This window comes from Saccostrea cucullata, unplaced genomic scaffold, assembly GCF_032062105.1.
Source record: "Saccostrea cucullata isolate Sc308-1 unplaced genomic scaffold, CSIRO_AGI_Scuc_v1 ctg171, whole genome shotgun sequence".
Lineage (NCBI taxonomy): Eukaryota > Metazoa > Mollusca > Bivalvia > Ostreida > Ostreidae > Saccostrea > Saccostrea cuccullata.
In genome coordinates, this window is record NW_026926065.1 from 151975 (window position 1) to 170300 (window position 18326).

Below are 18326 nucleotides of genomic sequence, written 5' to 3' on the forward strand. Positions count from 1 at the left end.
AACAGAATGCCATAAATTTCTACTTTTTTTTAAATTCATGTCAAATTTATTGTCCCCGAAGAATGACAATGTACCTTTCGTAGTTGTTGTTTGCTCTTTGCTCAGCTGAAGGTACAGTGATGTCTGTCTGGAATTAAAAAAAAAGTTTTGCATGTATATTTAACTGTAATTTTTTTTTATTTCCTTTGATACGACTTAATTATTTTGGTCTGCAATGTTAACATTGGATTTAACCGTTCAGAGGTACAGTGTATATCAAAATGACAGAGAATATTCCGTAAGTACTTGAAACAATATTTTTTCAGTAAACAGAGTTAATAAATTTGGCAGCAAAAGTGTTTGCATTTTTATGCATTGTATCTGTCATTTTTGATAAATGCAAAGTTGACAACAAATCGTTATGAGGACAGGAACTCCAGAGCAGATTTTGTCATCTTGCAATGATGCAAGATGGGAATAAGACCGAGTAGTGAGAGCGCTATTGGACACTCTAGAGAAAGGACGATGAAGAAAGAATTGGGTACAACGAGAGAACTGAGATAAAAAAAATATCATCTACATGTAATTTGTTAAAGAAGGTGAAACACCAGGAGACCCCAAAAATGAGCATTTATCCTCGACTTAACAGCTTCCTGAGGGATGCAGACGGAACTTGACTGGTTTTTCCAAACATTATACAAACTTTTGCACCAACATCTTTCTATGGCCACTGGTTGAGTTTAACTGTACCATAAGAAGGAGGGATTGAGAACACGCATCAGAGAAAGAAAACAGAATACTAATATCTAACAGAGAGGTTCACAGTTAAGGATAAAGCGTACGGAAGTATTTCCAGTAAAAATTTGCTCTTCAGATGATTTTCTGTACAATTATTTTGACAGCTACATTTAGCTCTTGGAATCAAAAGGAAAGACAGAACAAAAGATCAAGAATACAAAGACTTCTTAACACAGCGGAATAGTCATCTTGCTGATTATGGTTGAGAAGAACTTGAAGCTGTCGACGGGGAAGTGATCTGGCAAACCCCTGCTGACTTCCTATCTTCCGACTTTGAGAACGGTCCGGGTTAGTTGTCGGAACGAACGACCATGTTTGGACTTGGCTGATGACGTATATGGATCCAACTGATGTACAGCATGTTGATTATTTTACATGTAGGTATCTTATTATTCCATAGTCAAATTTTGTGAGTTCTGAGGAAAAAGAATGTTAATGCAAAAGAGCCGGATAATGAAAAAATGTAAAAATAAAATATACTGTACCTCATTTGTCTATGAATGTCAATTATTTCGTCATCCTCTGATTGCAACTGTATATATTCTACGTTCACATTTAGTTCCGGTAATTATTTAAAAAAATTGAATAACTATGAAAAAAATTATACCTGCCAAACTTACAGAAAATGTAAGTTCAAAAAATTTTGGGCTAAAATTACCAGCATTAACATGGAATGACATTTTTAATTTAAATATCAAAATCAAATCCCCTGTCTTCGCTAGAATAATATCTTACAGTCGTTTGAAAAGTATATTTAGGAAATATGGCTAAAATCCTATAACCGCCATGTTTGAGGGCATCTGTGTAACACAACGAAAATAATGTGAATATTAAGATAGAGCAGGTATTGTCCTAATTAGTTTCAATGGTAATTTGCATAAAATTTCACGGTCAAATTAGACAGAGACAATGTTTCCTCTATCTATCAGAAACCCATTATAATCACATGAAAGTCATTAACCTAAAAGAAGTCGGCCTCATTTCTCTATGCAATTCTTGTTGTTTTACGTATGACAATGCGTCATCGTTAACCACGTGTTTCTGATCTTTTCTTCTCCGCCAATTACTACTTGATATACCAGTAAATAAATTTTAATGTAATCAAAAAAATATTTTGTAAGAATACCATTACGATATGACATGAAAGGGTTATTTCTCAGGGTCATTATAAACTTGATATTTTCCCTTTTTGAGGCTTCATTTAGCTTGATTTCTTCAAAATGTTATGCGGAGATGCGAACAAATTGCATTGCAATTTTTCTTCTGTTTTAGCCTACACCCGCGTGGCACAGTGGTTTGAGCGTCTGCTCTAGAGTAGCGAAGTAAGGACTTGATCCTTACGTCGGATGAGACTATATAAACCGAGGTCCCGTGTCGCAGTAGGTGTAGCCACGAAAAAATCCCTCCCTGCTTAAAGGCCCTAAGTGCCGAGTATAGGATAAATTTTGTACCTCTCCATCGGCAAGTGGTAGCGTCTCCATATGAATGAAAAATTCTGGAGAGGGACGTTAAACAACATACAAACAAACAAATCTGTTTTCGCCTTCCAACTGATTTTGATCTATCTTTTACTTCATTTTGAAGTTAACAAATTTCAAAAATTCCCAGTTATACATGTAAAGATATTTATCGTTTTGTATTTTGATTTGAACTCATGAGAGCGATACACATCTTGGTATAATTGTCTGACTTTGACATAAGCTATAACCTTGAATTTACTTTTTCATCAGTTGGCTCTCCGACCATCACAACAGTCTGTTTCCAAAAAGATATCTCTACTTAAGTTGTCATTTGTAACAATAATGTCGTATTTCATAACAATGATTACCGTATATGAAAAACAAACTATTGAACATAAACATGATACAAACAATATATTTTTTAAATTTCTTATAAACAGATAACGTAAGCAAATAAAGCCATTTGATTCGGTATTTATGTGCTTTAAATCATAAAACCTTAGTCCAAAATTGTTATTTTAGTTGCAGTTCTGAATAAAATTTCATAAAGATAGTACTTTTTACTAATTCTAATAAATCCCTTGAAAACAGTGAACCCTTCCTCTATTTAATTAACTCCCAGCTTTACATTATAAAAAGATGGATAAGTACAATTTTGATAAAAACTGGTTCAGGAGAAAACTAAATTGTGGGGTGAAAATTACAGATTATCTGTATAATGGGAAATGTTTTGGCTCAGCTAATTTCAAAAATAAGATACATACAAAGATTTATTGCTATTTCGAATCTAATTTGCATAAACGTCACGACTAATTTGTTGAAAACGCAAATAAAATTACAGCACAATAAGTCAGGACATCGCGACATATCGTCATTCGCCAGTTAAACATGTTGAAGTTAACAGTTCTTTGTGTTTGTGTTGCAACAATTTATGGATATCCTAGCTTCCTATCCTATATTCCAAATGGGCACATGGTACCAAACCCTTGTCCGGGCTATGAAGGCACGTATTGGACTCTAGTGGGACACCGATTCCCAGTTCGTAGGCAATTCTTTCAAGAACAATCAGACATAAGAAAGAAACTTGTTGCCCAGGGATTGAACGCTATGGACATGAGTGTTTCGCTTCTGAACCTCTTCGGAGAGGTAAAGTATAATTTTCATCTTTTTATCTTATTTTTGTATTCACTCTGTGATCGGAAGGAGGCGGTTTTAAACCCTGGGTGCTACTGGCCTATATTGATAATAAAGGGTAGCAACTGTTCCTTCCTTAAGGTTTGGAACTTTATAGTGAAGTTGTTGGTTTTCTCGGATGAGACCTTAAAAACCGAGGCCTTGTATCAAGATAGGTATTGTAAGAAAAAGATTCCTCGTTGCTAAATTGTTTTGGGTGCCAAGTTAAGATTTACATTTGAAGCCCTTCATCGGTATGTAGTACAAAAGTGAAAACGTCTCTAATAGGATTTGAAACAATACACAATCAATCGTATATAGATATATCGAATTCAACGAGTAATTTTGACCCTGTTCTTTTCACTAAATTTCCCTCATTGTGACCCCACCCTACCCTGAGGGCCATTATTTCAACAATTCATAATTTACATAACTCCAGTATGCTTACACGAAATTTTCATCTTTTCTGGTCCAGTGGTTCTTTAGAAGAATATTTTTCTATATTTCAATGTAAAACTAAGTCCCTATCCGACGTGCCCCACTCTATCTTCGTGGGCCTTGATTCAAGAATTTAAAATCTTCACTAACTCAGGATGGTTCCACATAAGTCGCATATTTTCTGTCCCAGTGGTTCTTAAGAAAAGGTTTTTTTCTAGATATACTTCAATGTACATTGTAAAATGTTGATTCTCTGTTTTGGTCCAATTTAACCCCAGGGCAATGATTTCAATAATTTAGATTTTACAGAATACTTGCACAAACGTTTAATCTTTGTTTGTATCTGTTTTTTGCCATTTCCACACCAAGTGATCACGATTTGAAGAATTTTAAATTTTGTTCACTACCCTAGAATGATTCCACATAAATTTTCATCTTTTCTTGACCAGTGGTTCTAGAGAAAAAAGATTTTTAAAGGTTTTTCCTTTAAATTTCTATGTTAGACTTTCATTCCTTATTGTAACCTCATCCTAGCCCTGGAACCCTGATTAGAACAAATTTGAATTGTTAAATTACACCATTAAGCTTTCATATAAGTTCTTTTTTTCATTTCCAGTGGTTCTCGAGAAGGTTTTTAAATAACCCCACCATATTCTTGCGTTCTTTAAAAAATTCTCTCCCCTTGGAGGGAGGCTTGACCCTTTAATTGATTTATAATTTAGAATATCCTTCACCCTGGAAGGATTTATAGCAATTTTGGATGAAATTGGACCAGTGGTTTTTGAGAAGAAAAAGTAATAGATTTACAGAAAGATTGACAGTTAGAGAGACAGACAGACGGACGAAGGTCGGACACCAGGTAATCAAACTCATATGCTTACCACAAAGCTACACAGGTCTTGGTGAAAAGTGGCATTTAAAATCTTTCTGTGATATGACCGTTGACTAAATGAACTTTAATTGTATTTTCAAGAAATATGTGAATGTTGTGTCATAAAATTGTACATGTATTAAGACCCACTTTACCTTTAAAATATATTTTATTTAGTGTAGCGTCAAATCATAAGTTTTAAATGCCAAAATTCATCCAGACTGCTGAAGCTTTGTAGTTAGTAGCGTGTTAGTTTCAATGGAAAATGATATTTTATTTCTGGGGTTCGAGCCTCACAAAAACCATCTTATTTTTTAAGTAACCGTATTATTTTTGTTAAGTGCTAAGAAATTTTCCATTGAAAAGTTTTGGTTATCATATAATTTCATAAACTTCAATAAAGAGAAATTTACTCTATATATGAGCTAAACAAATTGAATAGGGTTTTATAAATCAAAAGCAGTGGGCCATGTTCATCCATCCCCTCAATTTCCCTGTGTGCTGATTGATATTACAACTACATTGACTAGTGGCCCCAACGTTCTTCTAGATTTAAAATGTATTGATCTGTTTGACAAATGAATATCTTTTTATGTTTACGTAAAAAATTACTGTCGATTCAAACAAAGCCATAGATTAAATAAACAGTATATTTACTACATTTAAAGTGACACATTTTTGCGGAAGTCTATCTGTAAAAGCATAATATATTACAAACCTTACTTAGCCCTTGGGGCAGCACTTGGATTTTTCTTCTTAAAAAAGGTATTCTTTATACATATAGTTAATTAAAGATTAATAAAAATAATGAAAACAAAATCTCATGGTAATCTCTCATCAAATTCTTATCTTTATCGTTGGCAAAAAACGGAGTATGGACATGATTAAAAAAAATAATCCATTCAAAATCATTACACACACAATACACTCTCTCTTACTGCTCCACACTCCATCTCTCACACCCATACCACAGCTTCTGTATAAAATGGTTGTGTTGAGATTCTTCTATCAAGGGAACGAAGCATACAGTGACGTCCATATCAATAATAATAATATAGAGAATATTTCTGGGGCAGACATATTTAAATATACAAGTTTGATTTTCTATAGATTATATCGACAAATAACAGGAAGAGTCAACATGCAACATAGATGTGTTGACATGCAAAATAATTGTAATCAGCTAAGAATTTTTTTTCTCTTATAATGATTAAAAATAACCAGCTAAGAATTTAGATTTTTTTCTCTTATAATGATTAAAAATTGGCCATATTTGACTTTCAACATGTTAGATGCAACTTTTGAATGTCAACAAGCTAGAATCCTATGTTGATATGCAAATTATATGTGTCAAGATGAAACTTATTTATGTTGACATGGGCTTTATTTATGCTGACTTACAATGATAAACATGTCAGCAAACAACTTAATTATATGTCTACTTTGATAAATATCATAGGTTAAATATGATCAAGTACCATATAAAATATTTATTTTTGCGGAAATTACTAAATCTTTTGCAAAAGAAGTTAATTTTTTTTAAGATTTAGATTCCCTTCCGCAATTTAGTGAGCTCAGCCCGGGTAGTTTATACTTTTTTGTGTTGGAAATACTCGAACAACAACCTAAGTCCATAAGAGAAATCTAACAGAACCATCAACTTTACAAAAAAGTAACAGTTGAATTTGAATTTCTCTGAACAGAATCTATAAATATATGAAAAAGATGTTTCCTGAATTGATTTTTTTAGCATTGTCAGGTACAATTTTGTTGACTATACAGACTTAGATGCTCTGGCACCAAAATTATATTCAAGGACGACTCTATTAGTAATTTATTTGCAAACATTCATGTATACAATTATACATTACATGCAGTAGTATGTACCATGGTTTTGTGCTATTATCTTATATGTTAATTAAATAAATAAGTTGGCACCAAGACATAAATAAGTTGCATGTTGACATTTTGATAACGTATCTTAGCATAAATGATCATGAAAAGGAGCACATTGTGCGTGTGATCGATTGGCAGGGGATGCTCATTCCTTCATGGCACCTGGTCCCACCTCTGATGTTTTGAGGTCCGTGTTTGCTCTGCTACTATTTTGTAGTGTTATATGTACTTTTGAACATGAATATTATTCGTTTTCTCCATATATTTTGTGCAAATGGAAGCTGCATGTAAACATAGATAAACTGCATATTGACATTAATATGTTGCATGTCAACATATTTATCTATGTATATTGCATGTTACATTGATAAGTTGCATATCAACATATTTAAGTTGCAGGTACCAACATATATGGGCGATTTTTGATAATTTTGAAAAATTTTCCAAATTCTTGAATGATTGCATTTATTTTGCAAGTCATCTAGTTTCTAGTATGTTGCATGTTGGCAAAATTATACTAGATGTCGACATACTCTATTTAAAATAACTTGCATAGAGGGGGCACAAATATGCTACCTTAATATTATAAAACAATACAGATTGTAAATACATCATGTATAAACAAAACGTCTTTGTTACCATGGGGACACTTTTTGTGCCATAGCTGCAAAATTCATTCTCATATTCACTACGAAAAAGAGCATTTCAATGTTCAATGAGAGTGGATTTGACAAATCTAAACTAACTACACAGCAGCAATACTAGCATGTTTACTAATTTGGCAAAATGTAGCAATGCTGTTTATCAAAACATTTTTTAACAATTAAGCATTGAATTTGGGGGGAGGGGCGTCGATCCTATACTACACCAGGCCGTGCCCTCAAATTGAACAACTCGCGTTAAAGCGCTATGATAATTTGTCGGAACGGACAGTTGTTATCATAGAACCAACGACATCCAAAATCAGGAATTCAGTACTTAACTAAGTTAAACAAACAAACAGACAATATATAAAACTGCAGAACGATTGCTATTCAATACTTTGTACCCTTTATATCAATCATAAATCATTTTCTGTTTTATAGGCTTTTAAGAACGCCACTTTTAGCTGGCTTAAGATATGCCAGGAAGACTCTGATGGCGACGGTCTGACAAACGGACAAGAACTGGGCGACCCAAATTGTGAGTTCCCAGCACCAACAGCAAGGCTAGTCAACCCAATGGGACACCCAGGTATCTCTCTCTTGATCTCTCTCTTTCTATGCGCATGTGTGTTTCTGCATCATGATAAGACTATAAGGATAATTCTAATTGTTAATACATTTTTTTGATTTTGTAGGAATATGTGACAATACTCAAGCTGATATGCCAAATTGCTTAGCTCCAAAAGCTGACATTTGCCCCAAGGCACCAGTTCGAAATTCTTTACCAGTCGTGTGAAGTTGATCACACATAGAGGGGGAATGAGGCGAATGGAAAAGCAGTGTTTTATATGTATAAAGACTCTTTGAATTCTTGTCAATGTTGGGTAATTGAGTTCAATGAATATTCTGGATTATACAGAATTGATAATACATACATTTTTTATTAATAAGAATACATATTGAAACATTATTTTAACGTTGAAGTTTACAGTTAAAGGTTAATTGTAATAGAAGTTGTGTTTGTGAATAAATGCCATTATAAAAACGTACAGTGATTATTTTGTAAAGCGTTTTGGCACCTTAAAATGAGAGGGCAATATGCTTCCTCGGACTACCTTATGTAGACGTTGCTGATATTAATACATGTAGTTACAAATAGTTATAAAGTTCATGAATTGAATTCATTTCTGATAAAGTATGGACAAGTTGAAAGTGGAAGAAAAAAAGACTTGATATTTTAAGGAAAGGGTAAATGACTCTTGCATTGCGTTTTCATATTATTGAAAGTTTAAAATTTTATATGAAAAATGTGATGCATTTAAAATAAAAGAAACACTTGTGGTCGAGTTTAAATTCCTAATAACAAGCTTAGACTTTTGACGATTTTATTACAAACATCAACATAACTAGACTACATATGTAGGTGATTTTAGTGGAACGGATGATTCAGTAATCTATTTTTAAAAATAAATCTCATAGAAGGCATTGTTGTACGGGATTTAGTCTTGAATACTGTTCGTTATCTCCATATTTTGCATTTAGCAGTAAGTAAAAATATGAAAATATCCAAAGTACCCAGTAAATGTTGGATGAAAGATTTTGTGTGCAGTAATGTTTTGTGTAAGTCCAGCTTATTCTCATCTAGGTGCAAAACCACATGGAATTGTCTTTGATCCCCAAAGCATTGAGCTCCAAGGTTTTTTGGAGGAAATAAAGTGTATTTGAAAAAATGACTCCCAGCATAATGAATGTGAATTGTAAATATCATTCTCTTTGTTAAAGGCAATGGTTTTCATATGTTGTTTGGACAGCTACTGAAACAGCCTTTATCAACTAAAAGAGTTTTGACTGACAAAGAGACTTGTAGATAAAACTCACACGACACGACATTGATACATATACGTTAAATTGAACTGCAATTTCCTCGAATAAAAACCCTGACCACTGCTTAGAAGAATTCGTCAGTAAGCCCCAATTCATTGTTGGGATGATACAATTGATCGGGTTATATGACTTGCAGTCCACCTTTTATTTCATCAAACAATGTTTTAGGATGAGACACACCGATGAACAACATAATCTTCTAATGTAACACTGTGATGAATAACCTTCATACGCAAAAACTGGGCATATTTTCTGCATTCCTATTTCTACCTTGTTTACAATTGATATGGGAATAATGAATCGAAAGACGAACCAATACATTTCTCTGTTGATTAACTGCATCAGTCGCAGTCTAACCTGTACAGATAAAAGATATCTGCACTAACTGATGCTCATTCTCTTCAGTACCTGGAAATCAGATAAGTGTTAAATGTTACAATGAAGAAATCAGTCTTGAAAATCCATCTTATTAACTTCCTCTTCAAAATCTGTGTTGTCCATCGGAGTTATGATTGTTTCCACATTTGTATCAACAGAATTCATTACCTGGCCAAAAGAAAAAGTGAATATTTTGAAAAAAAAAAAGTTATTAACTTAAACAAAAAAGGTAGTTAGAGTAATTGTAGTGTAAACAGTGTCAAAATTCAGTGATTTGTCCAATAAAGTATTCAGTCTTATCAATGCATTCTGCACAATGTTAAATGAGGACTCTCACACCAACCTCTGTACTAGGGAAAACGTAATTGTAATTTGAAAAATAAGTGACAATTTTCAGAAAACTGGAGACAAGATTTCCTTTGATAATTACTGTAAATAAAGCAATATTTCCCAGACTTCCCGTAAATATTCCCTAAAAGGAATGTTACTTCTTGGATTTAGTTTCATTACCGATCAGTAAGGGATGCTCACTCCTCCATGGCACCTGATCCCACCTCTGATGTTTTAGAGTTCCGTGTTTGCTTTGCTTCTAAATCGTATTGCTTAATGAACTTTTGAGCTTGAATACTGCTTGATATCTCCATATACGTCATTCAAACCCTTCAGAGAACTTTTTATTTTAAAAGATTTGTACATGTATGTCCTATCTCTTAGAGCTTGTGATGAATGTATGTCCTATCTCTTAGAGCTTGTGATGCATGTTGAAACCTAATGATATTGACATCAACATTAGGCTGTGGAAAATGTTATGCATCAAGTGTTAAAAAGTTAAAGTGAGTGATTGTCAAAACTTTTCTTTCGTCATCTCTGTACAACAAACAGGAAGATTCAATGCAAAAAATAAAAAAATAAAAATTGCTTAATTTTGACAAATCCAGCTGCACTAAATAGATCATTTAAGCTCTTTGGCTTTGAAAAAAAGGAAATGTATATTTTCATTTCTAATGTATTAATGCATAATATAAAAAGCTAATTTTAAGAAAATGCAAATTAGATTGCGCATAATAAGTCAAGACGCAGTGACAAATCGTCAATCTGCAGAAAAGCATGTTGAAGTTAACAGTTCTGTGCATTTGTGTTGGAATTATTTACGGATACCCTTCCTTCCTTAGCAATATTCCGAATGCGAACAAAGTGAAAAACCCATGTCCGGGTTATGAAAATACCCCCTGGAAACTCCTGGGACACCGATTTCCAAACCGTGTTTTATTCCATCGAGGCCAGGCAGCGGAGAAGCAGGCGCTTATTGATCAGGGAGAGAGCATCGCGGGCAGGAGTTTTCCACTTCTGAACGTCTTTGGAGAGGTAAATATGCAAAACTTAACTGCTACATGTATGTACCTCATTACTTTATATTTCATCTGAAATAAGATAGTTGCTTTTCGATACTAATAAATCTTATATATTTCATTGCATACTATACAGTATATTTTTTCAAAGGCTTTGTGTCAACGCGACATGTTAAATTACAATATTTTTTTGTAACAAACTTAATTTTTGAAACCTTATTTTATTTATTGATCTAATTGTAATTTTCACTTTGAACAAGCAACATTTCTTTTTTTTTTTATTATTTTCTTCACAGAAAGACTCCGCAATCATCAAATCATCTTCTTTATCACTCTTTTTATTTCTATCATGTCACAATTTATGAAATTTATTAAAAATTCACAAATAATGCACAAATAAAAAGTACTACATGTATTGCAAAATTAATAATAATGAATAAAAAATGAAGGTTCAATCCCTAATGCCATTTTGTGCCACGATTACGCTTCAGTTAAAATAAAATCAATTTACCAATTGAGGTAAATAAAAGTCCTACAAATGAAAATATATTTATTTGTAATCAAAATTTGAAATCGTTAAAATTTTAAAATCTCTTAAGATAGTTTTGTCGGTTTTGTATACGTTTATTTTGACACAAATGATGAAATGAACTTTACTTCAGACAACCACAATTAAAAAAAATAATTGGAGTGAAACTGCAGTGCATTCGTGCACATCAACATATGACATATTATGGAATTTAAAAAAGCTCATAAAATTTATTAATGTAATAATAATTATAATATTTCAATGTTTTTGAAATTTTAAGTGTTTTTCATAAATGAATCCTAAACATGATACCTGTCTGAATGAACAAGTACATGTAACTTCACTGCTGTACTGATAGCAGCATTAAGTGCAAAATTTGGCGACTGTCAGATTTTATTTTTGTAACTTGACAGTCCGTAAATCATGCCCGAAACGTCATTCTCATTTCAGAATAACATTTGATATAATTTTGCATAAGTTTTTATATGCAGAAAAATACAGCATATCTTCAACCACCTAATGTTTCTGCCGAACAAATAAAGAATATTAAATGAACAAAAAAAATTTTATGTTCTCAAAGGTTCTTATCAAAATCAAAATTTGAACTACATGTATCAGCGGCAATTGCAAACTGACAAGAATACCTAATTGAACTGTGTTTGTTATTAATTACCTGAAGCATTCTTAAGCAAATGATATTAATAATGTTCTCAAAGGTTCTTATCAAAATCAATTTTTGAACTACCTGTATCAGCGGACAATTGCAAACTGACTTAGAAAATTTCAAATCAGAAAGTCGTTAATCTTCATCCACATCTTATGAGAGCTCCATGCTAACTTTGCTCACAATTTTTCTTGCAATAAGGGACGTTTAAGCGTGATAACTGTTGGTTTTGTTTACATTTCATTAGCCTTGAATCCCAGGATACGAGGTTTATGTACAGTTGAATAATAATGAAAAAGGATTAGACAAAAAAAAACCTAGGCCCTTTATGACAAGATTGCAGTGAATATTTGATTACAAAAATCCATGAAAATTAAGGAAGATTTTTTAAAAAATTGTTCAATCTGTAAAATAATATCGTATGGATAAAATACCTTTAAAATATGTTATTTACCAGTCAAATACCACGTTCTACATTATACGTATAATATTTGACTTTACCCTCCGACGTAAAAAGATGTCTTTAAGCTTCATTGACTTATCTTCAAGTACATTTAAGATAATTTTCTGTTTAAGCTGTATACGGATTTGCCAAAAAAAAAAATTAATAATAAATTGACTGATTACATGTATTCTTTAATTTTAATAATATTCTTATGGGAATTGAAATTCTCTGGAATCTTCTTGTCTTCATTAATCTTAGATTTAAAAAAAAATAAGTACATTGTTTTTCTAGCCTTTTATCTCACATAACTACTGTTACTGTTAATTCTTTAATATACAATGTAGTTCCTTGAAAAGATTTTTTCCACAGCTTTAAAGCATAAAACCAGTGACATTTAAAATCTATTATATAACATTATTAATATTTAATAAAGGACTAGAAAAAGGTAGGTCCCTATGTCATTTCAACTAAGTTTATATGATTCATTACTTTTCTTGAAAATCAGACAAATAATGGTAAGATTTTGAGATTTTTTAAAACGTTTATTAAAATATTGTGTTCCGTTCGTGCAGTGACATACATCATGCAACTTCTATCATGTCCACAGTAATACGTAATAAAAGACATTAACGAGTCCCTACCATCTATTTCATACTGACTTAAGACAATAAAGAACTAAATTTTATGTTAAGCATATACTAGCTAGTACTTTCAGTTTTTCCTTCGTCAACTTTCCTTATTTATGAAATGATATTCTGCTGTCAGCTGCATATGATGTTTACATTTCCAAACTTATTCGATACTCGAGAGCAAGCTTAATTTTTTTAACGTAGGCTTCTGTATGATAAGTTGATGTTACAAAGATTTTAATAACCTCGTTTTACGGCAGTAATTACTGAGTAGTAAATTCTTTGATCTTCATAATTGGTAATAAACAATACAATAATGACCTTATTAGTATACCGTACAAGTTGAAATTTTAGCGAGATGCAAATTAAGCGATTTATGCTTATCAATTGATTATTCATTTTTAGCCAAATAAAATTTTACTGATTTTAAAATGCTCGCTAAAGAAGCTTTTTTTTTTAGCGATACTCAATTTAAGCGACCACAGCACCCTCGCTAATAATGCTTAAATTAAATCCTCGCCAATAATTCTGCTATGGTGTACTTTATAATAAGGTTGTATTTTGATGGTGTCATTTATACGCCTTTGTTTTCATAGTAAATTTGACTAAGCATGTTTTCGTGTACTTGATCAATGCACAGGGATCACGTTGCGTATAAAGGTTGGCGCTTACTCATAATAGGTTCCTGATGCCATCTCTAAAATTTCGGATGGGGGCGTGTTTTATTTGACTAAAAGCTTGTAATTTTCTTGTTCGTTGTAACCTTCTTAACTATATAGTAAATGCTTTTCTTTTTAGGCTTATAAAAGTGCCAACTTTCAGTGGGCTTTGATTTGCAATCTAGATTCCGATGGAGATGGTTTGTCAAATGGTGCTGAACTAGGGGACCCTAACTGTGTGTTTGCGAGTGGAACTCCAATAGGACATCCAGGTCTCTCTCTCTCTCTCTCTCTCTCTGAGGTTCTGACTATGTATGAAGTGTATAAGCATGAGGGTAAGTGTGTGTGAATCAAATGACTTAATGAAGCATGTTATTTGTATTTTTTAGGAATATGTGACAATAAGCAGTCTGCAATGCCAAACTGTGTATCCCCAATGAATGAGGTTTGTCCTCCACCTCCTTCACAGTCAATCCCTTGAGCCGTGGGATAGATATCGAACAAAGAGGGCAGAATACGACAAAGAAACTTCATCCACTTTGTCTTTATAAAGAGACTTTTACATTTTCAGTAATGTAATTTAGCTCAATAAACTTTTCTTTGTATATTGACTTTACCAGAATAAAGTACATGTATATTTTCTTCCTATTTATTTATGAAAGTTGAAATAAATCAAGCTTTTATTATGAATGAGTCTGTATTTATGAATTAAAACCATGAAAACAATTTTTGTCCCCCGCTTTCGCGAAAGCGAGGGGACATTAAATCTCATTCGTCTGTCAGTCTGTCAGTCAGTCAGTCTGTCTGTCCGTCACAAAAACTTTAACCTTGCTCATAACTTTTGATTTATTGGAGCTATGACTTTCATATTTCAAATGTGTATTTCTAGTGACAAGACCTTTCTTTGGGTACCCCCAAATTTGATCTTGACCTTGGAGTTTGACCTACTTTTACACAAAAATTCCAAACTTTTACTTTGGCGATAACTTTTGAACAGTAGATACTAGGGCTTTCATATTTCACATAAGTATTCTTTGTTGCAAGACCTCTCATTGGATACCAACAACTGTGACCTTTTGACCTTGACCTTGGAGATTTTCGTACTTATGAAAAAACTTTAACCTTGGCCATAACTTTTGAATGGTAAGGGTTAGGGCTTTCATACTTCACATATGTAATCATTGTGAGGAGACCTTTCATTGGATACCAAGAACTTTGACCCTTTGACCTTGACCTTAGAGTTTGACCTACTTTTTAAAAAAACTTTAACCTTGGCCATAACTTTTGAACGGTTCGGGCAAGGGCTTTCATATTTCACGTATGTAATACTTGTGGCAAGACTTTTCTTAAGAAACTACCAATACATATAATCTATTTTGTCATACGGGGTCATCAGGTTCACTTCCTTATAACCTTTGATTGAGAAGAGATGGGACTTTCATATCTGACATGTGCATTACCTTTGACAAGATTTGACACAATATGTCATAAAAAATGACATCCGACCCACAAAGACACCGAAAGCGGGGGACCACAATTCTTTGAATTTGCTTGTTTTTTCTCAAATCTACATATATGCTAAAGAGCTTTCTTAGCGTATTTTTGATTTGGTCATTCATTGCTTGCAGTGTAGATTTTGTGTCTAAATAAATGGAAGTCTCTGAAAGATGGTTAATAAGAATAATTTTCAACATGAATATGTTGATAGGAGGAAAAAATTGCTTTGTGTATAAAAAGAACTTGTGGTTTATTCGGTGATTATATTAAAAAAGTGTAAAGTAGATACGTTGATATTTTACACTGAGCATCCTGCAATTTCCACAAAACAAGGCGTTCCATCGGGGGTTATTTTTGCGGAAGTAAGCAAATTAACATCATTTCTTGGTTTAGTTTACTATGGTACTCTTTTAACCCATTCTTTTAGTGATAAATCTTGTGACTTTTTATTCATTGCAATTTCTTCCACAACGCATTAAATCCACTCTAACAGTATTCAAGATTGAAAATCCACAATTTTCTTATCAATATGATTAAAAATTGGCTGTTTTGCAGTACATTTAATTCGAGAAATAGAATTATAAGACCCTTTTGTGATTAAATACATTAAAGTCAGGGTCGCGATTCAACTTTATTCTTCTTTTTTTTTGGGGGGGGGGGGGTATTTTAATGATACCAGAAAAAAGTAATTGCAGGTTTTTCATGTACCTTTTTTATGAACATAATATCATAATTTACTATATATTGAGGACAATCTTTTGTCTTTTTTTACTTTTAGCACAATATGTACACTTCCCAGTACTGATATCTCTTAGAAACTCAGAAGTAGTGCTAGGGCATAAAAGAGTTTAAAAGCTAAGTGTAGCCGAAAAAAATATCTTAACAGCCACTTTAGTTTATGAAAAGTTCTGCAATCCTATATAAATTTTATCTTCTTTTGTTAAAATCATATTATTTAGCTGCTGGTTGCTTTTTTGTTAGCCGTGTGCTAAAGTTGAAAAAAAAAATCAATTTCTTTCACACGATTTTACCATGATCCGAGCATTTTTCCGATTACTTAATATTTCTAGAGTTCATGTGTCAAAGCTGATCAGTAAATGTCCTTGAACTAAGTAATTGCAGCCCGGAGGACCGGGCTGCTCTATACATATAAGTTTCAGTGTTTGTGGCTGCTCTATACATATAATTTAAGTGTTTGTGTATGGGGATTGAGGTGGGAAAGTTATTCAGAATTAGAGGTTTTCTGAACATTAAAAAGATTGTTAATCAGAATGTTCTTTCCCTTTATAAATTACGAGATACATTATATATTTACTTCCATAAAGTGAATCTGTAAAAATATATATGTTTTTCATATTTAATATATAATGTTGCTTATCATTTACTATCGAAAAAACAACAGGTCGCTTTTTTTAGAAGATCAACTTTTACTTATCGCATAAAAACTTACTTGACACCAGTTCATATTTTATATTGTTAAAGTGAAATACATTTTTGAAAATAGGTGATGCATGAGTCTGGTTTAAGTTTATATTTTATACAGCTAACATTTACTTGAGGAATTGATAAAGTTTAAAAGGGTATCGTTCTTGTTCGATTTTCATCCGACTATAAGTTTTCAAAATATTCTCGACTATCGTCTCCATCATTTAGACACATGCCTTTTTCGCATATATTGATGCGATTTGATGATCATGACTCATTTCCATTGTTTACTTTATTTATATTTCACGGGCGACATCAATGTTTTCTTATTCGAATTAGATACAATGTAGATTACAAGGTCAGTATGCAATGGTCCCTACAGACAAAGTAGGTAACAATATTGTCTCTGTTTGTTAGGCTCATTATTTAAACCCTTTTACGGTAACTGTGGTACTGCTCGTTTCTAGGGCAAAATGAAATACTTTCGTGAAATATACGTAAGAGCAACTGTTTAGAAAACGTCATTTGATTATCTATCAACAAAAACTCCGCCAAACGTTGTTAACTTGCCCTGCAGAAGAGTAGTACCGCAGTTACCGTAAAGGGGCTAATTGATGTGCTGGAATTTAATTCTACTAGTGGTAATCCATCTTATACTCAAAACGCCCCCTCTCTGAGGAGAAAATTCTTCAAATTCATTTATAAGTTTTGAATACTTTTGATATTCCAAACAATCAACATGAATTCGAATTACGATGTCTATATTGGATATTAAAATCTCACAAAAATCCTTACAAACAAAGATACATAGTGGGTTCCCGTAATGTTTTACAAATTTCCTTCTTTACTCTTTACTAAATTATTAAAAATATTGAAGGAGAAACATCAGGAATACTGTACAACAATACGAGGGCTGTTCAATAAATAATGTCTTGTGCTCTATGACATACAACATAAAAATCATATAACACTAAGCTTGAGTTTCTCTCATGATTAAACCTTTAATGAATTGATTACAGTTTATGTGACCACTTTCATCACATAGTTTCATTGTGAGAAGCTGGAAAAAAAGGGCTATTCGAGACACTGCATTATAAAAATGAATGGTAAATAATCAGTTAACTAGAGTGAAATTAAACGCTTCATTAACATGATTAAAGCTGCTGTAAACTTGTTATTAATCTCAAAGAAAAATTCAATGAAATGTGTGAAATATAAAGCAACCAATGTCTGATTTATAGACATATGAGCAGGTGGATTACAATGGCCAAAAATGATATAATGAGCATCAAAAATGGGTACCGTTCTTGGCGACCAGGATTTTCAACAACCAATGTACTGTTTGCCAAAATTCAACAAATTATCACTGACGATGTTTGATTGACTTTAAGAAACATAGAAAAATTGATAGGCAACATTTTGGGGGTAGTTTACACTGTTTTAAAGAAATGTTTGACAATAAAAAAGCTTAACACTCAATTGTCACCCTAAATTTTGAAAAATAAGTGAAAAGAGCATCGAGTGAAAATATCTCAACAATTAAACAGATAATGAAACTTGAATTCATTGCTTTAAACCCTCGAAACAATTTTACAATAAGATGCACTT

The 18326-nt window shown here is 32.5% G+C and overlaps 3 protein-coding genes across 3 annotated transcripts in view; all 3 read left to right on the forward strand.

Moving 5' to 3' along the window:
• Positions 1–18326, forward strand: part of LOC134270617 (transaldolase-like) — a 188859-nt gene that overhangs the window by 117637 nt on the left and 52896 nt on the right. The gene's annotated exons all lie outside the window — the stretch shown is intronic.
• On the forward strand, positions 3084–8308 carry LOC134270616 (temptin-like). Its single transcript, XM_062752851.1, has 3 exons — positions 3084–3383; positions 7701–7848; positions 7955–8308. The coding sequence occupies exons 1-3, from the start codon at positions 3126–3128 to the stop codon at positions 8053–8055; spliced, it is 507 nt and encodes a 168-aa protein (XP_062608835.1). The 5' UTR covers positions 3084–3125; the 3' UTR covers positions 8056–8308.
• Positions 10590–14486, forward strand: LOC134270585 (temptin-like). Its single transcript, XM_062752815.1, has 3 exons — positions 10590–10886; positions 13936–14068; positions 14186–14486. The coding sequence occupies exons 1-3, from the start codon at positions 10629–10631 to the stop codon at positions 14275–14277; spliced, it is 483 nt and encodes a 160-aa protein (XP_062608799.1). The 5' UTR covers positions 10590–10628; the 3' UTR covers positions 14278–14486.

Coding starts and splice junctions, on each gene's coding strand:
- LOC134270616 (XM_062752851.1), top strand. CDS start 3,126: ATGTTGAAGTTAACAGTTCTTTGTGTTTGTGTTGCAACAATTTATGGA. Junction 3,384..7,700: donor TTCTGAACCTCTTCGGAGAG/GTAAAGTATAAT, acceptor TCTGTTTTATAG/GCTTTTAAGAACGCCACTTT. Junction 7,849..7,954: donor CAACCCAATGGGACACCCAG/GTATCTCTCTCT, acceptor TTGATTTTGTAG/GAATATGTGACAATACTCAA.
- LOC134270585 (XM_062752815.1), top strand. CDS start 10,629: ATGTTGAAGTTAACAGTTCTGTGCATTTGTGTTGGAATTATTTACGGA. Junction 10,887..13,935: donor TTCTGAACGTCTTTGGAGAG/GTAAATATGCAA, acceptor TTTTCTTTTTAG/GCTTATAAAAGTGCCAACTT. Junction 14,069..14,185: donor AACTCCAATAGGACATCCAG/GTCTCTCTCTCT, acceptor TGTATTTTTTAG/GAATATGTGACAATAAGCAG.